Source organism: Sinocyclocheilus grahami, unplaced genomic scaffold (assembly GCF_001515645.1).
Source record: "Sinocyclocheilus grahami isolate Dianchi unplaced genomic scaffold, SAMN03320097.WGS_v1.1 scaffold146.1, whole genome shotgun sequence".
In the NCBI taxonomy this organism is placed as follows: Eukaryota; Metazoa; Chordata; class Actinopteri; order Cypriniformes; family Cyprinidae; genus Sinocyclocheilus; species Sinocyclocheilus grahami.
In genome coordinates, this window is record NW_015505325.1 from 855,780 (window position 1) to 878,631 (window position 22,852).

At 37.3% G+C, this 22,852-nt stretch overlaps 2 protein-coding genes across 4 annotated transcripts in view; both read right to left on the reverse strand.

The window, feature by feature from the left end:
* LOC107591783 (cAMP-dependent protein kinase type II-alpha regulatory subunit-like) overlaps positions 1 to 12,675 on the reverse strand; it is a 45,912-nt gene extending 33,237 nt beyond the window's left edge. Inside the window, exon 1 of the mRNA XM_016281034.1 lies at positions 11,182 to 12,675. Within this exon, the coding sequence (XP_016136520.1) occupies positions 11,182 to 11,440 (259 nt within the window). The 5' untranslated portion in view covers positions 11,441 to 12,675. The remainder of the gene's footprint in view (positions 1 to 11,181) is intronic.
* A 3,861-nt stretch (positions 12,676 to 16,536) lies between these two features.
* LOC107591787 (monoglyceride lipase) overlaps positions 16,537 to 22,852 on the reverse strand; it is an 18,082-nt gene continuing 11,766 nt past the window's right edge. For all 3 annotated transcript variants that reach the window (XM_016281042.1, XM_016281040.1, XM_016281039.1), the window contains 4 exons: positions 20,149 to 20,259; positions 19,402 to 19,491; positions 18,756 to 18,971; positions 16,537 to 17,755 (listed from right to left, as the gene is read on the reverse strand). In XM_016281042.1, coding sequence (XP_016136528.1) covers positions 17,639 to 17,755; positions 18,756 to 18,971; positions 19,402 to 19,491; positions 20,149 to 20,259 — 534 coding nt within the window. In that variant the 3' untranslated portion in view covers positions 16,537 to 17,638. The remainder of the gene's footprint in view (positions 17,756 to 18,755; positions 18,972 to 19,401; positions 19,492 to 20,148; positions 20,260 to 22,852) is intronic.

Genomic DNA, 22,852 nt, shown 5'->3' on the forward strand with positions numbered 1-22,852 from the left:
TAGATTTGCGGTAACAAAAGCCTCCTCACAGTTTACTAGTCATAATGATTTTAGGAGAGTTCAGAATAAATCAAATATAACAATGTATTATCAGTCAGGTAAATATGTATTATGCCAATTACATAGACAATTCAAAGATATCAAATCAATATGACAAATATGTACACAAAGCAGCGCTGAGCTCACAAACGCTGCTTTATCAGGCATATAACATGCCAGATTAAATGAAAATGACATCAAAAATTTTCTAAAGATAGTCTTCCTTCAGAAATACAGTGATATAAAAACACCCGTGCCTCGTTTTCATTTTTAAATGTGCAGTATGTGCTCATGTTTATTCAATGAAGCCTTTTGGAAAATTGGTCAGTTTTGATATTGTGGCAAGCGCCACAAATAAATAAATGTATGGGAAACACATCCCACAGCACAACCACCTGAGCCCAACTTCAGTCTACTCATCACCTTAACTTTAATTGCGTTTGTAGCCGGCGCCATAGCCAGACTGATAAACAAAAACAGTCCGGAAGTTAACTTCGGGCCAGGCGCGTGTGCCTGATGAAACCATCTATATACAGCTTGAAGCATCAGAATCAGCATCGGTATCGGCCGATCACCATGACAAGAAATCGCTACTCCGTATCGGCTGCAAAAATCCTGATCGGAGCATCCCTAATAGAGATAGTTATTTACTCAAATATACTAAAATATACCCATTTCATTCACTTTCAAATTTACAAAAGCATGTGTGAGCATTCAGTGCTGCTGAAACATATCTGCAAAAGTGTGTTTATGTGCATGACATGAAAATTAGAGGCAAGGTCAGCACTGGCTCTGATTAGACAAGGCCATCCGTTTGCTTAATCTGCACCCTGACTGGACAAGGTCACTGTCTGTTCTTTCAACTCCTCTCTGATTGGCTAATACGGTATTATGTGGTGCTAGCTGAAGGTCAAGGCACGTCCAATCAAAGTGTACACCTGGCAATTGGAGCCCTCCTATCCCAGTGACCTCCTCTACTTGAGCCACCACCACTAATCAGACTGACCTGTAAACATCTTGTGTATGGTGTTGTCTATTAACATGCAAAAAAAGGGGATTAGAACAATGCTTCTGCTGAGTGGGGAAAAAGAGAGCAAATTAAAGATTAGATTTAATTGGAGACTAAAATAATGTAGGCAACAATGATGATATTGTGCAGGGTTTCCATATCCTGCTTAACCTTTGGCCTTACCCATGATGCCTTGAGAAGGAACAGCTCTGGTGTACTGCTCTAAGGAAGGGTGGATTTATGCCATAAGTGTAATATAGCAATCTGAACTCTTAAAGCCATACAGGCAAGGCAAGGCAAGTTTATTTGTATAGCACATTTCATACACAATGGTAATTCAAAGTGCTTTACATAAAATAAAATAAAAACAATAATCACAACAATAAAACAAGGAATTTAAAAACTTTGAAAATTATTATTTTTTTTTTATTTGATTTAAGAGGTTTAAAATGAATTTAAGAAAACGATTATACATATAATATAGTGCAATCAGTTTGGACATCGCACAGTGCTCATTCAATAAATGCACAGCTAAACAGATGAGTTTTGAGTAAGTCCATCTACTGAGATAATAACACTTCATAAGCTCTTACGACCACATTATAATGCTGCTTCTGAAATCAATGACCAGGGTGGGAAGAACAAACAGGGCCAGGGTAGTTTGTCACCCTCGTGCTGATAGATATATGAGGAAGTGCTAAAGTCCAGACTGTTATCAGATACCTCAAACATGAAAAATAAGAGATATAGACACACCCAGGCACAAAACACACTAACAATACACACATAAAAAAGAAACAGTTACTGAAGCATTTTCTCTGATAGGCAAACAGCTAATTGCTGGTGCATGTGCATTCCTAATATGTGACAGGTCCTGTAGTAAAGACAAAAACATGTATTATTTCAGAGTTAATTATTTCATTCTAAACAAAGACTAAGACTGAGTGTAAAAAAACAGGGCTGGTCCGAATACCATTTTTTTTAGCTTTGAAGCTCGGAGGGAGGGGGCTGAACATATTCTTCCCTCTAATAAAGGCAGGAATCTCTGTGTCTATCTGTCTGTTTGCATTTTTATTATGTCGAGAATAGGGTTGTGACGGTGGGGACATTTTCCTACCGGTTAATCGACGTGTGACAACACGGATAATACCGGTATCACCGTAGGGGCAGGGGCGTTCCCTCTTTTCCTTCGCTTTTAAATAGCTTGTAAAAGTGGCGTGCACATTTCTAATTAGCGGCAATTTGGCATAAAGCAAATGTTCGTGTTTAATTCGTTTTAATTTTCCCTCTTTTCCTCGCTTTCCTTCACTTTTAAATAGCTTAAAAGCGCCGTGCGCATTTTACATTCACTTTCGAATTAGCGGCAGTTAGGCGTCAATTGCTTGAATGCAACAACAAAACACAACGTCAAACTCACTTTAGCGTATATATAAAACAGAACTTTTATGAACAAAACACCATGCTATAGGGCAGGCTATGCCTAATATAAAATAACAAATAACTTGCATAAAGTTTAAATGTACAAAACTGGAAAGTAAACCTGTATAATACATAACCAAATAAATAAGAAACGTATAACGTTTATTAGCAAAACGGGTAAGAAAGCTTGGCGGAACGGCATACACCTTGATGTCAAATAAAATAAATAAATGACACAACGTTTAAATAAAGTAAAAATCAGCAAACAATGTGGAACCAATTAAATAAGAAACGAATGTTTAAAAAAACTTCCAAAAATCACCTTAGATAAACGCAATAAGTCAACAGGCTTTTCAAAATTCAAAATATTGCCAAACAGGCGCTTTTGCATTTCTTTTCCAAACTAAATCATCCGCGATCGTCTTGTCTGTCTCACCCCACTCTTCTTGTCAGTCAGCTCGACTCACTCTCCTCACTGGATAAATGAAATCTGATCTGTGATGCAACTGTCGTTCAACTGCATTGAGCCGCCACGTTCAGTTTTTAATTGTAGTGTCTGTTCTTTTACTGAACTAAACTATTTTTATTACTATAAAAAATCTAAACGGCGGTGGGGATCAGTGATGCGGTGGGCAAGTGACGCAACTGGTGTTGCGGCTTAACACCGGTATCACCGTCAGCACCGTCCATCGCGGCAAGCCTACTAAGGAAACGCTATCCGTTTGTCAAGTGCTGAAATGTCACCTTATAGAATGGCTCGTAATCGTAGTACACGCTCTTTAATTGAAATGTTAACCTAATGCTGCGTTCCAGACAACTCGGATATAATAACTACTATATTATATTATATTTATACGTAGGCTATAATATTATACTTTACATAATAATATAGCCTATAATATACTTTATATAAAAATATATATTATAGTATATAATATCTATATAGAGACGTTATTTCCGGGTCCAATACATTGGTTTTCGTGCACGTCAGTAAGTCATTGACAGATTTTCCCCCCAGTCTTTGAAGCACTACATTACTTCTTTTATTCATTTTTTTGTTCAGTCATTTAATTTTGATGTATACTCACTCTAGGTAATAATCACTTTTTATGATTAAGATAATCACTTTTTATGATTATCGGTATCTGTCATTTTCAAAACCGATTCACCGATAAAATAACTTAATTTTGAAACGCGCTATTTGGCTCTGATGCAGCCTGTCAGAACTCACCACTCTGTGGCCTAGAGCAATCTCCGCCCACCGCCCATCTGATTTGTTGGGAGTCATGAGTCAAACCAATCAAAGCGGAATTCACTCTCACTCCGAAAGTGCTTGCTAACTGGAGCTGCTTCAGTGATCACGCATCAGTTGTCTCTCAAAGGTAAGGCAGCAGCAGACATTGCTTAAGTTGCAATAAATCACAATCCACTAATGTTACACTGAAGTCGCAAAACACCTCAATACTATTATTTCCGTGATGCAGAAAACACGGACGGAATCGCGGAATCCAGTCACATAAATGGAATTTACTGTATGATGCGGAATGTCACGGAATTTGTCAAAGTTTGGATGAATTAATCAAAAGTAGGTCAGTACACTTAAATAGAGTCGCAATATGGACTAGTATCTGTAAATATTCAGCCGCAAAAATACTATTTAAATATGAATCCAGCATGTTCTGCGTGTCTCTGTGTATGTAAATGGAAATAAATAATAATAAATAAATTCCTCATGGCAACCCGTCAAAATATAAATTTGGGTTAGCTTAAAGAAATTATCAGAAATATATTACTGTGGTGAAGTATGCTATACATAATACTAAACTAAAGTTTTCTGTCGCTACGACAGATTTCCATCAATTGAAAAAAAAAATTAGGGGAAAAAAAACATGTAGCGCATTTCTGTTCTGCTGATGTTCTGATGATTTGTTGGTAGCATAATCTGATAGGTAGCATTATTTGTCAGAACACCGGCAAACCAAAAATCATCCCCGCCACGGCTGCAGCTGCTCACTGACAACAACGCCGCTCGCATCATTCACAGTCGGGTTATTAGCAGAGAACACAGAGCAGGACTTGAATTTCGGCTATTAATAATAATTCTACTCATTCCCACAGGTTCCTTGTTTATAACACGATGACAGATGACGGAACGTATCATTTGCACGTGCTTTTGAGTCTTGAGAACTCACTCGCGCACTTTCATTTTCTGTGCGCCCACAGATCGCGATAAGGAGAGTGACATCTTTTAATAATTATTGCCTGATTTTGCTCTGTTTCATCAACGAAAATAGTTCCAAATAAAGTAACAGCTCAGCCGCTGCGCATCTCTAATAGCAAACACAGCGGTGTTTCATTCATGAATGAAAGTGCGTTTTTGAACGAATCTAGTGAGTCAGTGATTTATGATTACCCATTCATAAAGACAGTCACTTGCTTCATTCTTGAATGAATCAGCGGTCAAACTAATCAATTGAATGAATGATTCAGTGATAAAATCAGTGACTTGCCGCCACCTGCTGGTGGTTTCGGTTTCATTTTTAGGTATAATTTCAGTTATTTAAATCATTTAATGTTTCTGTATTCAAAATTTTATATTTAAAACAATCTCCACATTAATTTATTAATTTAATTACCTCTGAGCCTCATTAAACGTCTGAAAACCTACCTACAAGCCACTTTTTGTGTTCTTCTGTGCACCCTTTGTAGTACAAATTAATTTTTTATTAATACTAATTTCATATGATTGGTAACTTATTTGTCTTATTCTACTTATTATTTTGGTTTTAATAGAAATTTTAAAAAGCTTATAAACATAAATTTTGAATTTGACAGATGAAAAGGATGTCATTGCAAAGCTAAAAAGAAAATACCCCTGTAAGTCACTTTAAGGAGTCACATGTCACCTCGTATTAGGAAGGCTAATTTTTGATTATTGATCAGAAAGTGCTCCTTAATATTTTTTAATTAGGAGGACAAGCGCTTGCAAAAAATAAAGAGTTTAACTCTTTAAAATAAAGAGTTTACTGTGGTAGTACTACACTCAACACCAGGGAAGGCAGTTTTTGTCAGAGCCCTTGATATTCTTAATTTTGACATTAATTTTAATTTTTACACCAGACATATGTATCGGTTCAAAATATCGGTTATCGGTCTACTTGATCTGTAATAATCGGTATCGGCCTTGAAAAACACATATCGGTCGACCCCTAGTTCACTCATGGGCAATAGTTCATATTCAAGCGCGAATGAGAACCGTTTCGCGGGAAATGCCAGGTGTTAGAAAAAGAAAAAAAAGAATATTCGAATTTCAAAATTGAAAATCGAATGCCAACCCACCGAACGAATATTCGAATAATCGAATATTCTGGTCCAGCCCTAGTAAAAAGTGTACTAAAAACTCTTTTTCACATTTTCATAGTGAAAACAGTGGACAGTAAAAAGTTCAGTGAATCGAAACCAGACCAACCAGTTAAGTCAATATGTATACATACATATGTATATGTTTCTTTAATGGTAGCCATTTTAACACTAAATATTTAGATACTTTTTTTGTTAGTTAGGGTAAACGTACCTATTAAGCTCACCAAAATCTACATTGAGACATTTTTAGTGCACAAGATATTGTTTTCAGTATAAAAAGTTGTTCAAATAAAATATTAATCTCTCACACAAAAATACTTTACTTTATTTTAAATGACAAAAGCATTTCAATTGAGATAAACATTAAATGCAAAATGTCTGGCTATGCTTAGTGCAACCATCTACGCACACCTTGGCAATATAATCGCCATTGGCTAGTACATTTTTTTGTTTACTCGCCAGACTGATATACTATTTTACACACACACACACACACACACACACACACATGGATGGGTATCGTTAAGGTTTTAACGTTATTACTACTCTTACCGATACTGCTTATCGATTCGGTACTTTAACGGTATTCTTATCGGTACTTTTTGTTTTATATATATATATATATGACAAATTAAGAGCTGAATTAACATAAAAACCTTCTAAGCTAAACCATATCATGGTTGTGACGACAAGCTAACTGCCTGAAAAAAATACAGTTCTCTTTTTCAAGGTTTAGTTCTGTATATTCCTGTAATGTGAAAAAGGTTCACACTCACTAATGAGTTTCAAATTTTGCAACAACATTACAACTTGTGTCCTCTAAAATCACATTGACAACAGGTAACCCAGCAGTGAAGAGGAGCACAAACAGGTTCTTTGACTCGCTGTTAGAGTATTTGCAGGTGGCTGTGTTGTGTGAGTCCATAAAACATCAGACTGCTCTGTTCCACTCTATTGATCCTGCTTAAAACAAAGAGTACCCTCTCCTCCACACAGAGGACCTAAAACACACAACATATGCACTTACATTATACTTCAATTCATTTCACTTTAATTTTCAATAGATCTTTTAGATATCAGACATAAATTGTCTGTAACAGCCACAGGCCAGTCAGAAATGCTTGCTGCCTATAATTTCAATTATAGTTTGGGGTTTTGTAGAGAGGTCATGTGGTGAAGGGGTGGTGGCGTTCTAATTCAGCATCTAAGTCCGGCGGAAGTAAGAAAAACATCTGAAACTATTTACAGCAATTCTCTGATTCTACTCTTCTCCCAATCATGCATTTCAATTCTCACAGAAAGCAACAATACTGGAGTACGCAAGCCTGGAAGAGCAGTCAAATTTATCCAAACTTCCTGCATGATACATTGCCAGTTCTATAGTGATGATGTGCAGATGTTTTCTTGACAGTATGACGCAAAGTAAGAAGGATCAAGGTGGAATGGTCCTTAATGCTTCAACCATGACCCAGCATGCTTTGGATTCCTCAGTTCACTGAAGCTCAGCTGTGGAACATGTCTCTCACGCAGCACTAGGGATGGGCGATGTAGCTAAAAAAATTTATCAACTATATAATGTTTCATATCGTTCAGTATCGATAATTATTGACATTTTTATAATCTTTTTTAAAACAAAGAGCAATAGAATTTTTTTTTTAATTTAACCACTGTATTTTTAAATTAACCCAATTTATTGAGACAAACAACAAATATTTTTTTTAAGTAGTTTCAGATGTTTATTGTGTTACAGTCAAACACAATAAAAATTAAACAAATATATAATTTCTAATGTGTTATTTGCCGATTAAATAGGTCTTAAGGAAATTTTTGGCTTGTCTCCCAAGGCCACAGGAGGGCGCCATTCACTCAGATTGTATTTAAAAACATATGAGACGCAGTGAAAAGGAATAAACCTCCACAAATTCGCGACGTGTTTTCTAAAAGTTTAAACTGTTTTAACTTTGCATGGATGTCTACATCTCTTGTGTGAGACGCGAGTGCAGAATCAAGATCTTCTCCGCATTGAGCTTCTATATTTCTCCAATATTTTGAATGCATAATGCAGCAACAGCGCGTCTCGTGGGCTAGACTGACAAAACATTAAAATACAACAACGTCGCTTACATCATCATCACCGCATCTCGTGCTCCACTGATGACACTCCCTGACGCACTCCTAACATTTGATTGTACCATTTTTGCTTTCAAATGCAAATGTTTATTTTAAATTCGACTAATATAAATTTTTTTATTGACAATCTCCTCATCACAGGCAGTCACAGCACTCATTTCAGCATGTGTTCATGTTTGTGTGTGCTGTCTGCGTCACTCAGAGCACATGCCTATATCATGCACTATATCAAACATTTTTATATCGTTATCGAAGGTGTACCGTCGATAAATATTGATACCGTTTTATCGCACAGGCCTACGCAGAACACATCCTGCCCTCTTTTCCTCCATTCTCTTCTGAATGCTGTTCATGTTGTTTTTCTGATTGGATATGCTGACGAGCAAATTAACTGATTCACATGAGCTGTATGAATACGAATTTGAAATATGAATACATTCTCAGATATAGCATATCTGCCATTAGGGATGGGCGATATGGGCTTTAAAATGTATCACGATATTTTATATGATAATTTAGGGTATCCTGTTTCTTTAGAGAAAAGTATTATCTTTTTTCCTATTTTTACCTAAAATAGGGTGTTGTGAGCAGTACACCTGTAATGTAATGAATGTTTAATTAATACTGGAAGCCGGAGGGCACCCTTGCGCAGAAACTCCACAAATGCATAGTAGAAGTAATGCTCCAGGAAATCCCTAATATGGACAGAGGTATCCAGTGATCTGTAGCTGAATAAAAGGCAGATAGAGAAATTTTAACTGAGTAAACCTGAAGACAATAAACATGCGATTGCATAAAATATATGGTATTTGTTTTCTTCAAGCAATCTTGGGTATTTTTATAAGGATAAAGTATATTTATAATGCAATGCTAATCGACATAGCCTTTATCACTGTATAGAATGCTATAAAATAGTATGATTTCTGCCTTATTCTGTGATACGAAACCACGTCTGATCACAAAAATAAGTTATTTCAAACACTCGACTATGTTATGAAATTAATATGGAGAAAAAGCACGTCAATAAATAATATTTTTGTTGGACGACAGGTTTGTAAACGACTCATACACATGTAAAACTGTGTCGCACACGTGCTACTGTAGTACATATACTCAAGGCTCAGACCGATTTTTGTCGCACTGTACAGCCCTATCCAAACCTGTTCCAGATTGTAGAAGGAGCTGCTCAATTTCATGTCACTCCACACAGTCGCACACAGAAATATGTCAACAACTAAACTTTATCATTATTATCGCGGGAAGACAAATTCTTATCGTGTGGAAAGTTATTTCAAACACTCGACTATGTTATGAAATTAATATGGAGAAAAAGCACGTCAATAAATAATATTTTTGTTGGACGACAGGTTTGTAAACGACTCATACACATGTAAAACTGTGTCGCACACGTGCTACTGTAGTACATATACTCAAGGCTCAGACCGATTTTTGTCGCACTGTACAGCCCTATCCAAACCTGTTCCAGATTGTAGAAGGAGCTGCTCAATTTCATGTTCGCCTTCCTTCACGTAACTCCACACAGTCGCACACAGAAATATGTCAACAACTAGACTTTATCGTTATTATCGCGGGAAGACTAATTCTTATCGTGGGGAGAATTTTTACCGGTATATCGCAAACGATAAGATATTGCCCATCCCTATCTGCCATCTTGGCACTGTCCTTTCACCCAGATGTTCTCTGGCCAATGATGTACCAACAACAACTGTGAGAATAATATACACGGGTGCTGTCAAATAATAATATCAACAACTTTCTTTGTTACTACACTCGCACTAGAAAAAGAGCAACTCCGCTCACATTTCCATTTTCCACCCTTTTTTAAATTCTCAACTTTACGAATCTAACAGCTCCTCATCTTCCCATGACATTATGGGATATGAAACTGGCTGAGCACCTCAGAATCTCAGTGGAAGCAGTTAGGGCCCTATGAAATCAGTTTAATTTTTCCCAAAATCCGTTTAATTTTTTTCCAAACTTTTTATTTTTATTTTTTTTATTAGATTCCATTTTTTTCTAGACTCTGTTTTAATTGTTAAATTAAAAATATTAATTAACAGCTCCTCATCTTCCCATGACATTATGGGATATGAAACTGGCTGCACACCTCAGAATCTCAGTGGATGCAGACAGTGTTTCACTCAATACTGTTTGCCTAATGAGGAATGCATTTGTTTTTCGAACATTTGATTACAAATTGTGTCACTTATACTTGGACAAAGCAGCTTGAATATAAACGTGCATGTAAATGTACTTACTGTTACAAATTCAGACATAGCAATCATATATGACATACCTCTTTTTGCATACCATATAGCAGTGAAGTATGCATATTAGAACGTAAGAGGAGACTGATGTACCTGCTCAAATCAGAACCACTGAACGTGCACATAATCTGAGATCAGATTTAGCACACAGATAGGACTTCCCTACTGCATTTAATTATATAATTAAATTTGAAAAAAAATCATCGTAAACACGCCATAATCCAGACACAGGTAGGAATTGCATATTATGCGGCTTCATTAAATTTGGGCAGATGTAGCAATCCCTCGATTCATTTCCGCACCTCTTCCTAACTTTTCTACACGGCCCATATTTTTCTCAATGGATAAGTTCACAACTGCTGACTTAAGAAATGTCTGCCAGTGAAATCAGCTTGGGTTCCACTAGGAAAGCGCAGCTGCTCGCTCTGCACTACATGAAAGGAAAGAGGCGCTGCTTTGATGTGCGCGAGCGCACCTCTCCCCATTATGAAAAATCCCTGTTAGCATTCTCAATGGCCAGACCGCATCCATTCATACAAGCAATTCATACAGCACGAATGGGCTACCATCGCCAGCGCGATCACACACACACAAACATACACACATTACAACCCGTCTCTATTCAAAAACGGAACTGCATAAATATGAATACAAATCCATTAAGCGAGCATACTAGCTCTTCTTAATTCTGCATGCACCGCGGGTAACTGGGGATGCCACTTGTCACTCTGTCAATCAAGCGCATGGATGGGAGCTCAATCGAGTGCCATGGAAACAGCCTAGATAAGGCTGTTCCTCACGTTACCCATAACAAGGGAAATCTGACACCCTTGTTAGTCGTGCAAACACGCTGTCCACTAAAACAAACGCAAACAGCAATATCGTCTCTTTTCCAGGCTTTGTAATAAGCGCATTTAATAAAGAGGCACTCACGCTCAAAATCTGAGTCATCGTCCTCGTCATCCTCGTCGCCGTTAGACTCTGTCTGCATCGGTTCGCCATCAAACATCACTCCCTTCCCCCCGGTTTTGGCGGCGGAGGCGGGCCCGGCCCCGTCCTGGCTTCTGGTGTCCCGCAGGCGGGTGAAATACTGCACGGCAAACTCCACCAGGTCCGGCGGCCTCTGGCGCAACACCTCCACTGTGTAGCCTTGAAGCAGCTCCGTCAGACCGACTGGAATCTCAATACTCATGTCTAAACAGTAGTAGGGGGTTTGTGCAGATATCTGACCCTGTTCTAAATGGCTCCTGGACTATGGTACAAAAATATAAATCAATCTGTCCCGTATCAGTGCATGCAGCGGGGTTGCAGCACAAGAAAGCTCACGATGGACTTAGTTAATTTTAGTAGCAAAGGTCAGCTGAAACCAGCCCAACACATAAGACTCTTCGGTTTTTGTTTCCCAATTTGGGAATTAATCAGACTGAGCAAGTTAGTAGATTATAAAGGCTGGCAGCTCTGTTTCCTCCTCCTGCTCAATAGATCTCTTGGCAAGGACACTGCAAGTTACTGTGCGTTGAACCAGTGACTTTAAATTAAAATCCCTCCTCTATTGTGTCGTATGGTACAAAGTAAGCGATGAATAGCAGTCAAAAGTGCAGTTAATAAGATTAGGTGCTGATTAAACCCAGGCTGAGAGTTAGCGATGCAGCTATCTGAGTTAGCAGACGAGGCCTTGCCTTTGCAAAAAGAGTTTAGTTTCTACAGGCGACGTTGTGTTGTCTAATACCTTAATAACGGATGTGCACGAGAGAATAAGCCAGTCGCGTGAAAAAATAATAAACTTAATATATGTAAATTCAGAGAACTGTTGATATGCTGTATGACAGCTCCGTCTGTCTGTATCACCAGCGCACGGGTCCCGTCTCTCTTCTCAGTTTTTTCTCCTAGGATTCCCTATTTTGTTGGTCGGTGTAAACACGGCAGGTGTTTTAGAGGAGTGTGGGTAACGGGCTCTAACGTTACCGGGGAGGTAGCTGTTTCGTCGCCGGGGGCTCGAGAAGGAGCGAGGCCGCGCCGGGGTGAGTGTGCAGGCGGCCCGGCGCTGACAGGTACACCGGGTGAACCGGACAGAAGAGAGACAGAGCAGGCCTCCTGGTCTTCGGAAATAGGGACAAGTGTCAGCTGCCACCGGAAAACACGAAACGGCACCCACGGAGACGACTACACCGGCACTCGCGCGCCTCCAAGCACGAAACTGCTACGAAAACCCTGGGTAAACTCCAACCTTTGAGAGTTGCCGATATTCGCGTCGCCTGTCGTTGTCAGAGCCGCAGTCTGGAATGGATATGTGTCTGGACGTCGAGTAAAACAAATTTCGCCATGTATGAGCTGAAATTTTCTAGTTTTTTCCCTGTAAGAACAGACCGTCGGTGCCTTCTCACGAGGCGCGCTCTCTGTCCTTCTCCACCGCGCGAACCGCTGAGCCTCGGGGGCGCGGTCACAGAGTTCGAGAACGAGCCAGAACGTCAAGTCCTGATGGACGTCGGAATTGACCAATCGCAGAGCAGCATGAGATAGTAGCCCCACCCCTTTGAAGAGAGTGTGCGAGATTTAGGAAGTAGATGAAGAAGAGTTGATCGCCGAGGCTGGAGTAGGGGGCTCAGGGCAGGCCAGGGCCAAATTCTGATCTCAGGCAGAGCTGGGTGTTGAGAAATAAACGGAAACACTCTCTCAACAATAGAAGTAAAGGAATAAGTATTAGCAAAAGCCCTACGGTGGAGCTGTCTTACACGAAGCCACCATATGAGACTTATCGAGTCATGACTTATATAAATGCGTTGTATATGCATCCATGAGACGTAAATTATTAACTTTTATGATCAAAAATAAAAGCTGATTAAATGATTTGTGCTGCTTTGAAAGCACAAAAACATGGCTACAATTTAACTGTCCATTCCTAGAAGGGCTCCAAGGAACAAATGATCTCAGATGTACAACTCACGAAACACATTTAAAGCCAAAAGAGAAGGAGTTCCCTGTCAGTAAATATAGAGCAGTTGATCTATTCTCGGGTCTTCATTCGGGTCGCAGGTAAAGCCGTTGCCATGGCCACACAGAACCTACCTTTAAATCCTCCAGTCATTTTCCTCGAGGTACCGCTTGCGCCCCCTGCCGGGTACAAATAGCTCATCTTGACAATCACTTTTAATCACCAACATGTTGTTTCAAACCTGATTTTTGTCTTCTTCTTCTTCTTCTTCTTCTTCTTCTTCTTCTTCTTCTGTGGAACACACATTTATTGTATTGAAAAAAAGGTGTAAGTGAATGGTGACTTTCCTTTTATCATATTTTTTTTAATCATATACTCTTCATAATATGAATAAAGGAATATTAAGGAAATATTAGAAAATAGTGTTGTGTTAGGGCAGAACTCTCAGAAAAGAGGTATGTTGGTCATCACAAAAATCTACACATTCTTTGCATGGATATTCTTGGATGGTTATTGCTTATTCAACATTTTGGCAAATTTGGTTATGCTTTCAGGTACCAATAAACATTTAGAACTTTCACTGTTCCCATTTTTTATTTGATTTTTTTTTATGTATATATTTATTTATTCTTATTATTCACACACACACACACACACACACACACACACACATATATATATATATATATAGAGAGAGAGAGAGAGAGAGATAGATATATAAAAGAAAAAAATAGAAAAAATAATCACAAAAATCTACACATTCTTTGCATGGATATTCTTGGATGGTTATTGCTTATTCAACATTTTGGCAAATTTGGTTATGCTTTCAGGTACCAATAAACATTTAGACATTTAGAAGTTCCCATTTTTTATTTGATTTTTTTTAATGTATATATTTATTTATTCTTATTATTCACACACACACACACACACACATATATATATATATATAGAGAGAGAGAGAGAGAGATATAGATATATAAAAGGAATAAATAGTAGTAGTAATAATAATAAATAATAATAATATGTTTGTACCAAGAGCTCCCAAAAACACAACAAATTCCTTGTGTGTTTGCACACACTTGGTGAATAAAGCTCATTCTGATTCTAATAATTTGACAGAAAGAGTCAGTTACCTCTAGGCCTCTAAGACTGACACTAAAAGCACAAACCTGTTGCCTTGGAGAAACTGGGACAGAGGTGCACCAAGGGAAACATGCTCACTGGAATAATAGATGTGTGACTATTTTCTAGAACAAATCAGAGTGTAATTTAGTTTTTCACGATATGGTTACTAAAAAAGATCCTTATAATGTATTTTCACTGGAGACTATATAAACTATTTTCCAGGCATAATTAATTCTGGCACTCATATCAAGACCAAACCACAAATCTCTGTTGCACTGGATAGAAGGGGTTCTAGGGGATTTTTGGTGCTTAATCAGAACTCATGACCATATGGTCCAAGTCATGGCACATCACTGGGGTGGGATCATCTGTTAATGTTCATGAGAATTTAAAGGCACACAATCAATAAATAAATCAATCAATTAAAAAAATAATGAAAAAAAATATTCACATAGAAGACATTTCTCAGACAGGAAAGCAAAGCTAAAATCCATTGTGTTGAGATCAGTCTGAAGAATAAAAAATCCACAAAAACGACTTATTTTTTAGCATTTAAATTTTATTATTTCATAGACTTTACAATTCAGATACTATTAACTGGCCATACTGAAAATTATTTAAATCACATTATAGCTTTATTTTCTGTGTTTAATATATTACAGTATTTATGCAAGAATTCAGAACACTTTTTATATTAAATGTGCCATTTACTAGGACAGTGCAACTGTAGGAGAGGATTTTTGATGCCATAGTAAAGGCAAGCAACTCAAATGGACATTTCTAATCCAAATGAATCATTCATTATTGCCCAATGTAAAGATAATGTCCTTGAGAATATTAGCTGCTCCTCCAATCACAGGGCTCCTTCCACTTTAGGAAGATTTTATAAGTTACAGAAACAGTCAAAGTCACAGAGGATTATCGCTGATAAAGATTTAGTTATTCTACAATTTCTCATAAGATGTGTTACATACATTTCATGTACAAGTGATCCATTTCAAATGATTGAGAGACAATATACTTAATAAAATGCTTAAGTGTGAAACGAACATCCAAACTATAGTTTCTCTCTACATATTCTCTCAACAAACATGCACACTATTTACAATCTTGTGCTGGACATTTCATTTCTGCTCACATTGCAGATCTAGTATTATTACATTACATTATTACATTACATCTCACATTACAGATGCAGTATTATTACTAACTGATCTAAATCCGAGAGCTCAATGACAAACTAAAAAATTAAGCTAGAGAATGTTTTTCCTTGTTGCTTCCATTAAAAATACGCCACATTCAGTAAAACCTTCACTGATCTACGTTCATTGATAAAATGCCTTTGAGGATTACAGACGAATCTCTGTAACAAAACTCTCCTTTGTCTGAATGAAAACAGTCGCATTAAATGTTAAGCTGGTGTGAACAAGTGACCTTTTACAATTTCATGTTGTTTTAGAGCTACAAACCCCATGCGCACCCTGAGGTCTACAATGAGTTCAAAAGCTACTGTGAACATATAATTTAAACAGTAACATATTTATTATTAAGTAGTCAAAGTAACGAAATGCTTGTAAAAATAAAGGAATAAGATATGAAAACTCCAGAGCCCATAAGAAAGAATCAGCTGTAAATAGGTTTCATATGAAGTAAATCCAGCTGCAGAACAGCCACTTCCCCATTTACTCCAAGGAATGGAACAGTCTGAGGTGTTTGAAACAGTCAAACCACAAAAGGAAATTTATAACAGACAAAAAAACCTTTCCAATTCTCCTTATTGTGAGTATATGTAGTGTATATATGGGAATCTGTGGGATCTTCTGCATAGATGTGTCTGTAGAGATCGTCTAATTGATCTCTTTGAGTGCAATGTTAAATTTGCCCAGCAGACATTTTGCTCTTTGAATGTCTCAAAGCTTGCATATCATTGCTCTCTTGTTGATTTTGATTGCTTCCATTGTCCTCATTTGTAAGTCGCTTTGGATAAAAGCGTCTGCTTCTAGTATTATTACATTACATTAATACATTACATCTCACATTACAGATGCAGTATTATTACTAACTGATCTAAATCCGAGAGCTCAATGACAAACTAAAAAATTAAGCTAGAGAATGTTTTTGCTTGTTGCTTCCATTAAAAATACGCCACATTCAGTAAAACCTTCACTGATCTACGTTCATTGATAAAATGCCTTTGAGGATTACAGACGAATCTCTATAACAAAACTCTCCTTTGTCTGAATGAAAACAGTCGCATTAAATGTTAAGCTGGTGTGAACAAGTGACCTTTTACAATTTCATGTTGTTTTAGAGCTACAAACCCCATGCGCACCCTGAGGTCTACAATGAGTTCAAAAGCTACTGTGAACATATAATTTAAACAGTAACATATTTATTATTAAGTAGTCAAAGTAACGAAATGCTTGTAAAAATAAAGGAATAAGATATGAAAACTCCAGAGCCCATAAGAAAGAATCAGCTGTAAATAGGTTTCATATGAAGTAAATCCAGCTGCAGAACAGCCACTTCCCCATTTACTCCAAGGAATGGAACAGTCTGAGGTGTTTGAAACAGTCAAACCACAAAAAGACATTTAGAACAGACTTTCAAACCTTTCCAATTCTCCTTATTGTGGGTATATATAGTGAATATATGGGAATCGGTGGGATCTCCTGCATAGATGTGTCTGTAGAGATCATCTAATTGATCTCTTCGAGTACAATGTTACATTTGCCCAGCAGACATTTTGCTCTTTGAATGTCTCAAAGCTTGCATATCATTGCTCTCTTGTTGATTTTGATTGCTTCCATTGTCCTCATTTGTAAGTCGCTTTGGATAAAAGCGTCTGCTAAATGACTAAATGTAAATTTATTTTCATTCTGTAGGTTCAGTTTGTTTTTCTGCCAAGCCATAAGCAATAAGGTTGAGTTGCCTTGGCAACTGCGCTGACAGCAGAATGCAGTACTGCTATTGTCCAGCGGGGGCAGCACTGCATCTCTTATGAGCAGTGGACATCACAAAGAGCAAATTGCAGCTGCTTTCTATTACTGTGGCAACACAAAAGAGAGCTCAGCACTGAGGGCAACCGGGTGATGATTGATGATTGCTATTCAGGGAATATAAACTCCCACAGAACCCTTACTGGCCATATTAAAGCTTAATTGGACCTCTAGGTCAAAGGTCACTTACGAATGACCTCTTATCACCTAGGTAAATTAGAATGAGGGTAGTTTTGTTGGCATGTAGTGCAATCAGACATCTCTTTGTCATAGAGATGAAAGATTCGGTAGAGGGCGGGGCTTAGGCAACTGTGTATATGGTGATTGACAGCTAAGACCCATGAGGGCTGGGGAGTCTCTCCAGGATCCAAGTGCACACCTTCTTTAAGACAGACTCTACTGTTTCAGGTAAATCATGATGTAGGGCATGGTAGGCTTTTTCATACACCTGTTTGTCACAAAAACACATACAGATCTGTGGGTTAGGAAGGAATACACTGTACAAAATTATTGTAATATTAACTGGTAAGACTGTAAAAATACTACAGTTAATAACTTGTTAAAACAGGACGTTCCCTTACTATACAGGGAAAAACTGTTTCATGTAACTTACATTGTTTGTCACTATATGTTAAAGGTACAAAACACATTTTAGTAGCAGAATGGCCTTTATAATTCACAGAAAATGGCTGTTGGATTTACTCGTTTAAAATGGGTTATTTTTTGTTTTGTTTTGTTGTTATTTTTTAATTTACGATTTTAAACTGCAGAATTGTTCCATATATATGTTTACATTTTTTTAACAGAATTATTCAGGCAACCACAGCTGCTGGTTTTTCCTGTAAAAATGACAGGATTTTTATTTTTTTTTCAGTGTATGCATGAATATTGGTGGAGGTCTATTATATGTGTTTTTATTCAGAGTACTGCATGAATGTGCATCTGGATCAGGTTATCCTGTGATCTCCAAAACATCTATACTGCAAAAACAACAGCTTAGATCATATTCACAAGTCAAGACTTGAGTTCTGCAGTTTAAAAGCATAGCTCATCCAAAAATAAAAATTCTGTCATTACTCACCCTCATGTTTTTCCAAACCTGTATGACTTTCTGTCTTCAGCGGAACACAAAAGACATTTTGAAGAATGTTTCAACAGTTTGTGTTCATCAAAGTCTTACTAGGCTTACTAGAAACTTGCAGGCAGGTGTGTTGAGGCAAGTTGGAGCTAAACTCTGCAGGACAGTGGCCTCCAGGACTGAGTTTGGACACCCCTGATATAATGAAAGTCAACAGGGTCCAAAACAACTTTGGACCCCAATGATTTTCATTGCATGGACCCGAAAAAAAACACTGAAACATTTTTCAAAATATATTCTTTTGTGTTCCATACAGTTTTGTATTTAACTTTTGCATTTTTTGGCCCATGTTTATGCACGTTTGATTCACCTTCAGTTTTTTATCAGTGCTCTTGGCCTCATTATACATTAGATGAGACCCTCCAATGTCACAAAGCTTGTCGGCGTCTCCATGGAGAATGAAGAAGGGCCATGTAATGTTGGGTAATTCTCTCTTGATGCGAGCCGCCGCATCCATCAGCTGCATTCCGAACGAGACACGCAGCCCTCCATGATGATTTAGCTCATCTGCGTCATATGCCTCCACCTAATGGACACATGGAGATTATGTAAGATTACAAACATGATCCTAATATAACAGTAACTCTTTGCTTAAGACTACACTCAGTAATCAGGGTAAAATAAACCTGAGGTTTTGAACAATTACAATGAAATCTATTTGAGTGTAAGATGTTTATGTTGTCTACTATGGCTGAATAAATGGGACCAGCTGTTTCTGTGGACATAGCGTTCCAGGGCTAAGATATGAAGAAAATTACATTCATATGTTATCACTATGTATATGCTTCACTCTGAAAGAGTAGGTTTACTGTGTAACTACTGTTTCAACAGCAAAAACAAACAACACTGCCAGATTGTCTACTTAGGCCTATTCAAACACTAACTGTCAGTGTGAAATTTACGCATATATACATTGCCTGACTTCTACAGAAGACCTTTGACATACATTCCTGTACCTGTTTGGGATCCCGTGAGACCCATTTTGATTCGATTGAACCAAGAGAGAGTTTGGGAGTCAAGCGGTTTAGAATTTTTGCCAGGAAAACCTGCAAAGAATCCAAAAACCCACATACATTGATGATTTACGAAAGAGAACTGAACATTTCTGTAGCATCAGTTACTGAATGACGGAATTTACATATTGATTTATTTTATTTTATTTACTTTATAGAAATGTTCTCAAATTTACAAATTAAACAGCTAACAAAAATTACAATGTTCACATATTGGATAAACAGACAGTAGCCCTGGACTTAATCCACACCTAAAATGTATAAATGTTATTGCTTTAGATAAAATACTGATTCATAAATGGCATTATGTATTATTTAAAAAAAGCAAAAATAATTCACAAAAATCTGTGTGTCTGAAATGATAAAACAATAGATACTCTAAATACTTTCAAATTAACACAAAGGCTATTTGGATACTTTCTGGTTGTTAAATTGGATTGGAACATGTTCAGAGTTTCATTGAATAGATGAAATCACTGCTGCCTGCTACACTGCTGAGAGCTCTACTGCTGTTATTTGACAGCTGACAATTGAAAGCGATTGTTATTTGATTGCATTTAACAGTCTGACTGCAGGGGGCAGCAGATCTAATTTACAGCCTCATGTTTCAGTTGTGGTGGATATTAAATGCAAACCATTGGGGAGAAAGAAGAACTGCTTGTCACTATAGTGTGTTCTGTGACTTTTTACCTTGAAAGGTGTAGCAGATTCAGCATTCATTTGAACCATGGGGCCTATGAGAACCACACCTGCAAAATCCTGCGGCCTCTCACACGCGGTCAGAATGGAAATGCTCCCTCCCTGTAGTAAAACAAGACTGTAGACTCAATCATGTCAGCACAATATAGCAGTTTAATAGTAGAGTACTTCCTCGCATATATATTCCACAGTTAAAAAATTCCTTCCATTCATTCATTTCCATTACTGGCTATTTTCTATTAACACAAGAGTTTTCAAACTAGGGTCCAGGAATGTATTTTGTGATATTATAGTTTAATTCTGTATTATTAAGACAAATCATAAATTATTAGATTAATTGTGATTATTTTATTTTATTGATATCCCTAGTTTTTAGGGATGCAGTAAGAAAGAAAAAACTGCATATAGTTTTGTTGGGGGGGGGGGGGGGTTTTTTTTTTTTTTATTTTATTGGGGTGGGATGAAAAAAAAAAAAGAGCAATATTGTTTTTTTGGGGGGGGGGGGGATTATATTATATTTACATTTAACAGTACTCTAAAAGTGGTATACTGTAAATATAATATAAAAGCCAATTATTTAATTTTGTAAACAGCATGTTGTTTTTATAATATCATGCTTAATTTGTGGGTTTTGTACACATTAAAATATATAACTGTCTTTATATTTTAGGAAGGGCATCCATTGCAAGCTGATCATCATTGTGGTCCTTTGTATCAAAAAGTTTACAAACCCTGCATTAATATTATGTTGGTTATGCACTTAATGAAAAATCATCTTTGACAATAAACATGTTTTCCATCCTCACATGAGTAAATATGAGTGAGAAACCTCTAATTTGTCATTTTCTGATGCTCTGCTCCTCTGGTTTCTTCATCTTGTTTCTATAATGATTCTATCTATGAATATTCATGAATAGAGGCCAGGATTCAAAAGAGGTGGAGAGATTAAAGAATAGCTCCCACCACATTTCTAAGAGACTCCAATAATGGGCCGATTTAAGATACTCACTCACACACAAACACTCAAAGCAGACATACAAACCCAAACACACACTCAGTTTAGCCACACTACAAATGCACACTAACTCTAGAAGCTTCATCAAAAAAATAGGTGGTCTGCTTTGATTTGATTATAAGGTAATTGCTTTTTAATTTGGAATTTTTGCATCCCTGGGAGTAACTGGGAGTAAAGTTTCAAATGCACAAACTACACACAGATAATTACACTCACAACAGCTTGCATCTGTACATGTCTTTCCTTCATACACACACACACTCACACATAGAGAGAGAGAGAGATTATTATCGTTTTCATCTGTAAACATGTGACAGGAAAGCAAATGTTTATTCAGCCAGTAGCTTCAGTTCCTCAGGTCACAGGAAGTGAAAAGTACAAGGACATATAGTCCAATAACTGGAGGTAACAAGACACACCTAATTGGAAATTTCTTTACAGGAAGTATTGCGTAAAATCCTTTCATTTTCCATATTTCTTATTAAAGACTGTGATTACATAAGGACCAAACAGACTGGTATTACATAAGATGCTAGATTAGAGAGTAAGCAAGTGGAAAACCTAAATTAAAGTCAAGGAAAGGAAGAGAGATGGAGAGCAGCAGAAACACATTTCATTATTTAGAGTTGGAAAACTCTGAAGGAACAGGAGAGAAGTGCATTGTGGGTATTAACTGTACATAAAGGATTCCTTTACCAGGACACCCGTGCAGTGGGATATTTATACCATACAACTATCCCAGAAAAATCACGACTTTGTGATAGCGATGTCCCACAAAAATACAGTGCAGACACATCCAGACACATTTCTAGTCTTTAGGGCTCATGAAGCTTCTTGAGTATGCAGCTGGTCTGTTTTATTAATAGGAACTATTGAGCAAAAAACAAAGGTAAAAAGCTTCCAGCTGGATTTTTTTGTTCACACTTAGTCATGCACAATTTGGGTTTAACACATACTGAACATTGGAAAAGCAACAAAGCAAAAGCAAAAGGTCGTCCCGTGTCCTCCACCCCATGAGTCACAGACAGTTCAAAATAGTTTACTTTATCTTTTCCAACAGTCGTAACTAGCTTGGAATAGTTATTAAACAGAGTGTTAAATGTTAGCATAGAAATTCCTGATTCTCAGAAAGAATTTTAATATAAATGTAGGAAACATGTAAATATGAATGAGACATTTGCACACTTGTTGGTGGCTGCCAAAAACAGAGCTGCACGAAAGCATGAATACTAAGTCAAATAATGAGAAAGAACCAAATCACTGCTATGCTGATGATCCAGATTTACCTAGCCTTATCACCAAATGACTACAGCCCCATTGACTCCTTCTGCCAATGCATTGATGAAATTAACAGTTGGATGTGCCAAAATGTTCTTCAGTTAAACAAGAAGAAAACTGAAGTCATTGCATTTGGAAACAAATATGAAGTTCTCAAGGTGAATGCATACCTTGACTCTAGGGGTCAAACAACTAAAAATCAAGTCAGGAATCTTGGTGTAATTCTGGAGACAGACCTTAGTTTCAGTAGTCATGTCAAAGCAGTAACTAAATCAGCATACTATCATCTAAAAAACATTGCAAGAATTAGATGTTTTGTTTCCATTCAAGACCTGGAGAAACTTGTTCATGCCTTTATCACCAGCAGGGTGGACTATTGTAATGGTCTCCTCGCCGGCCTTC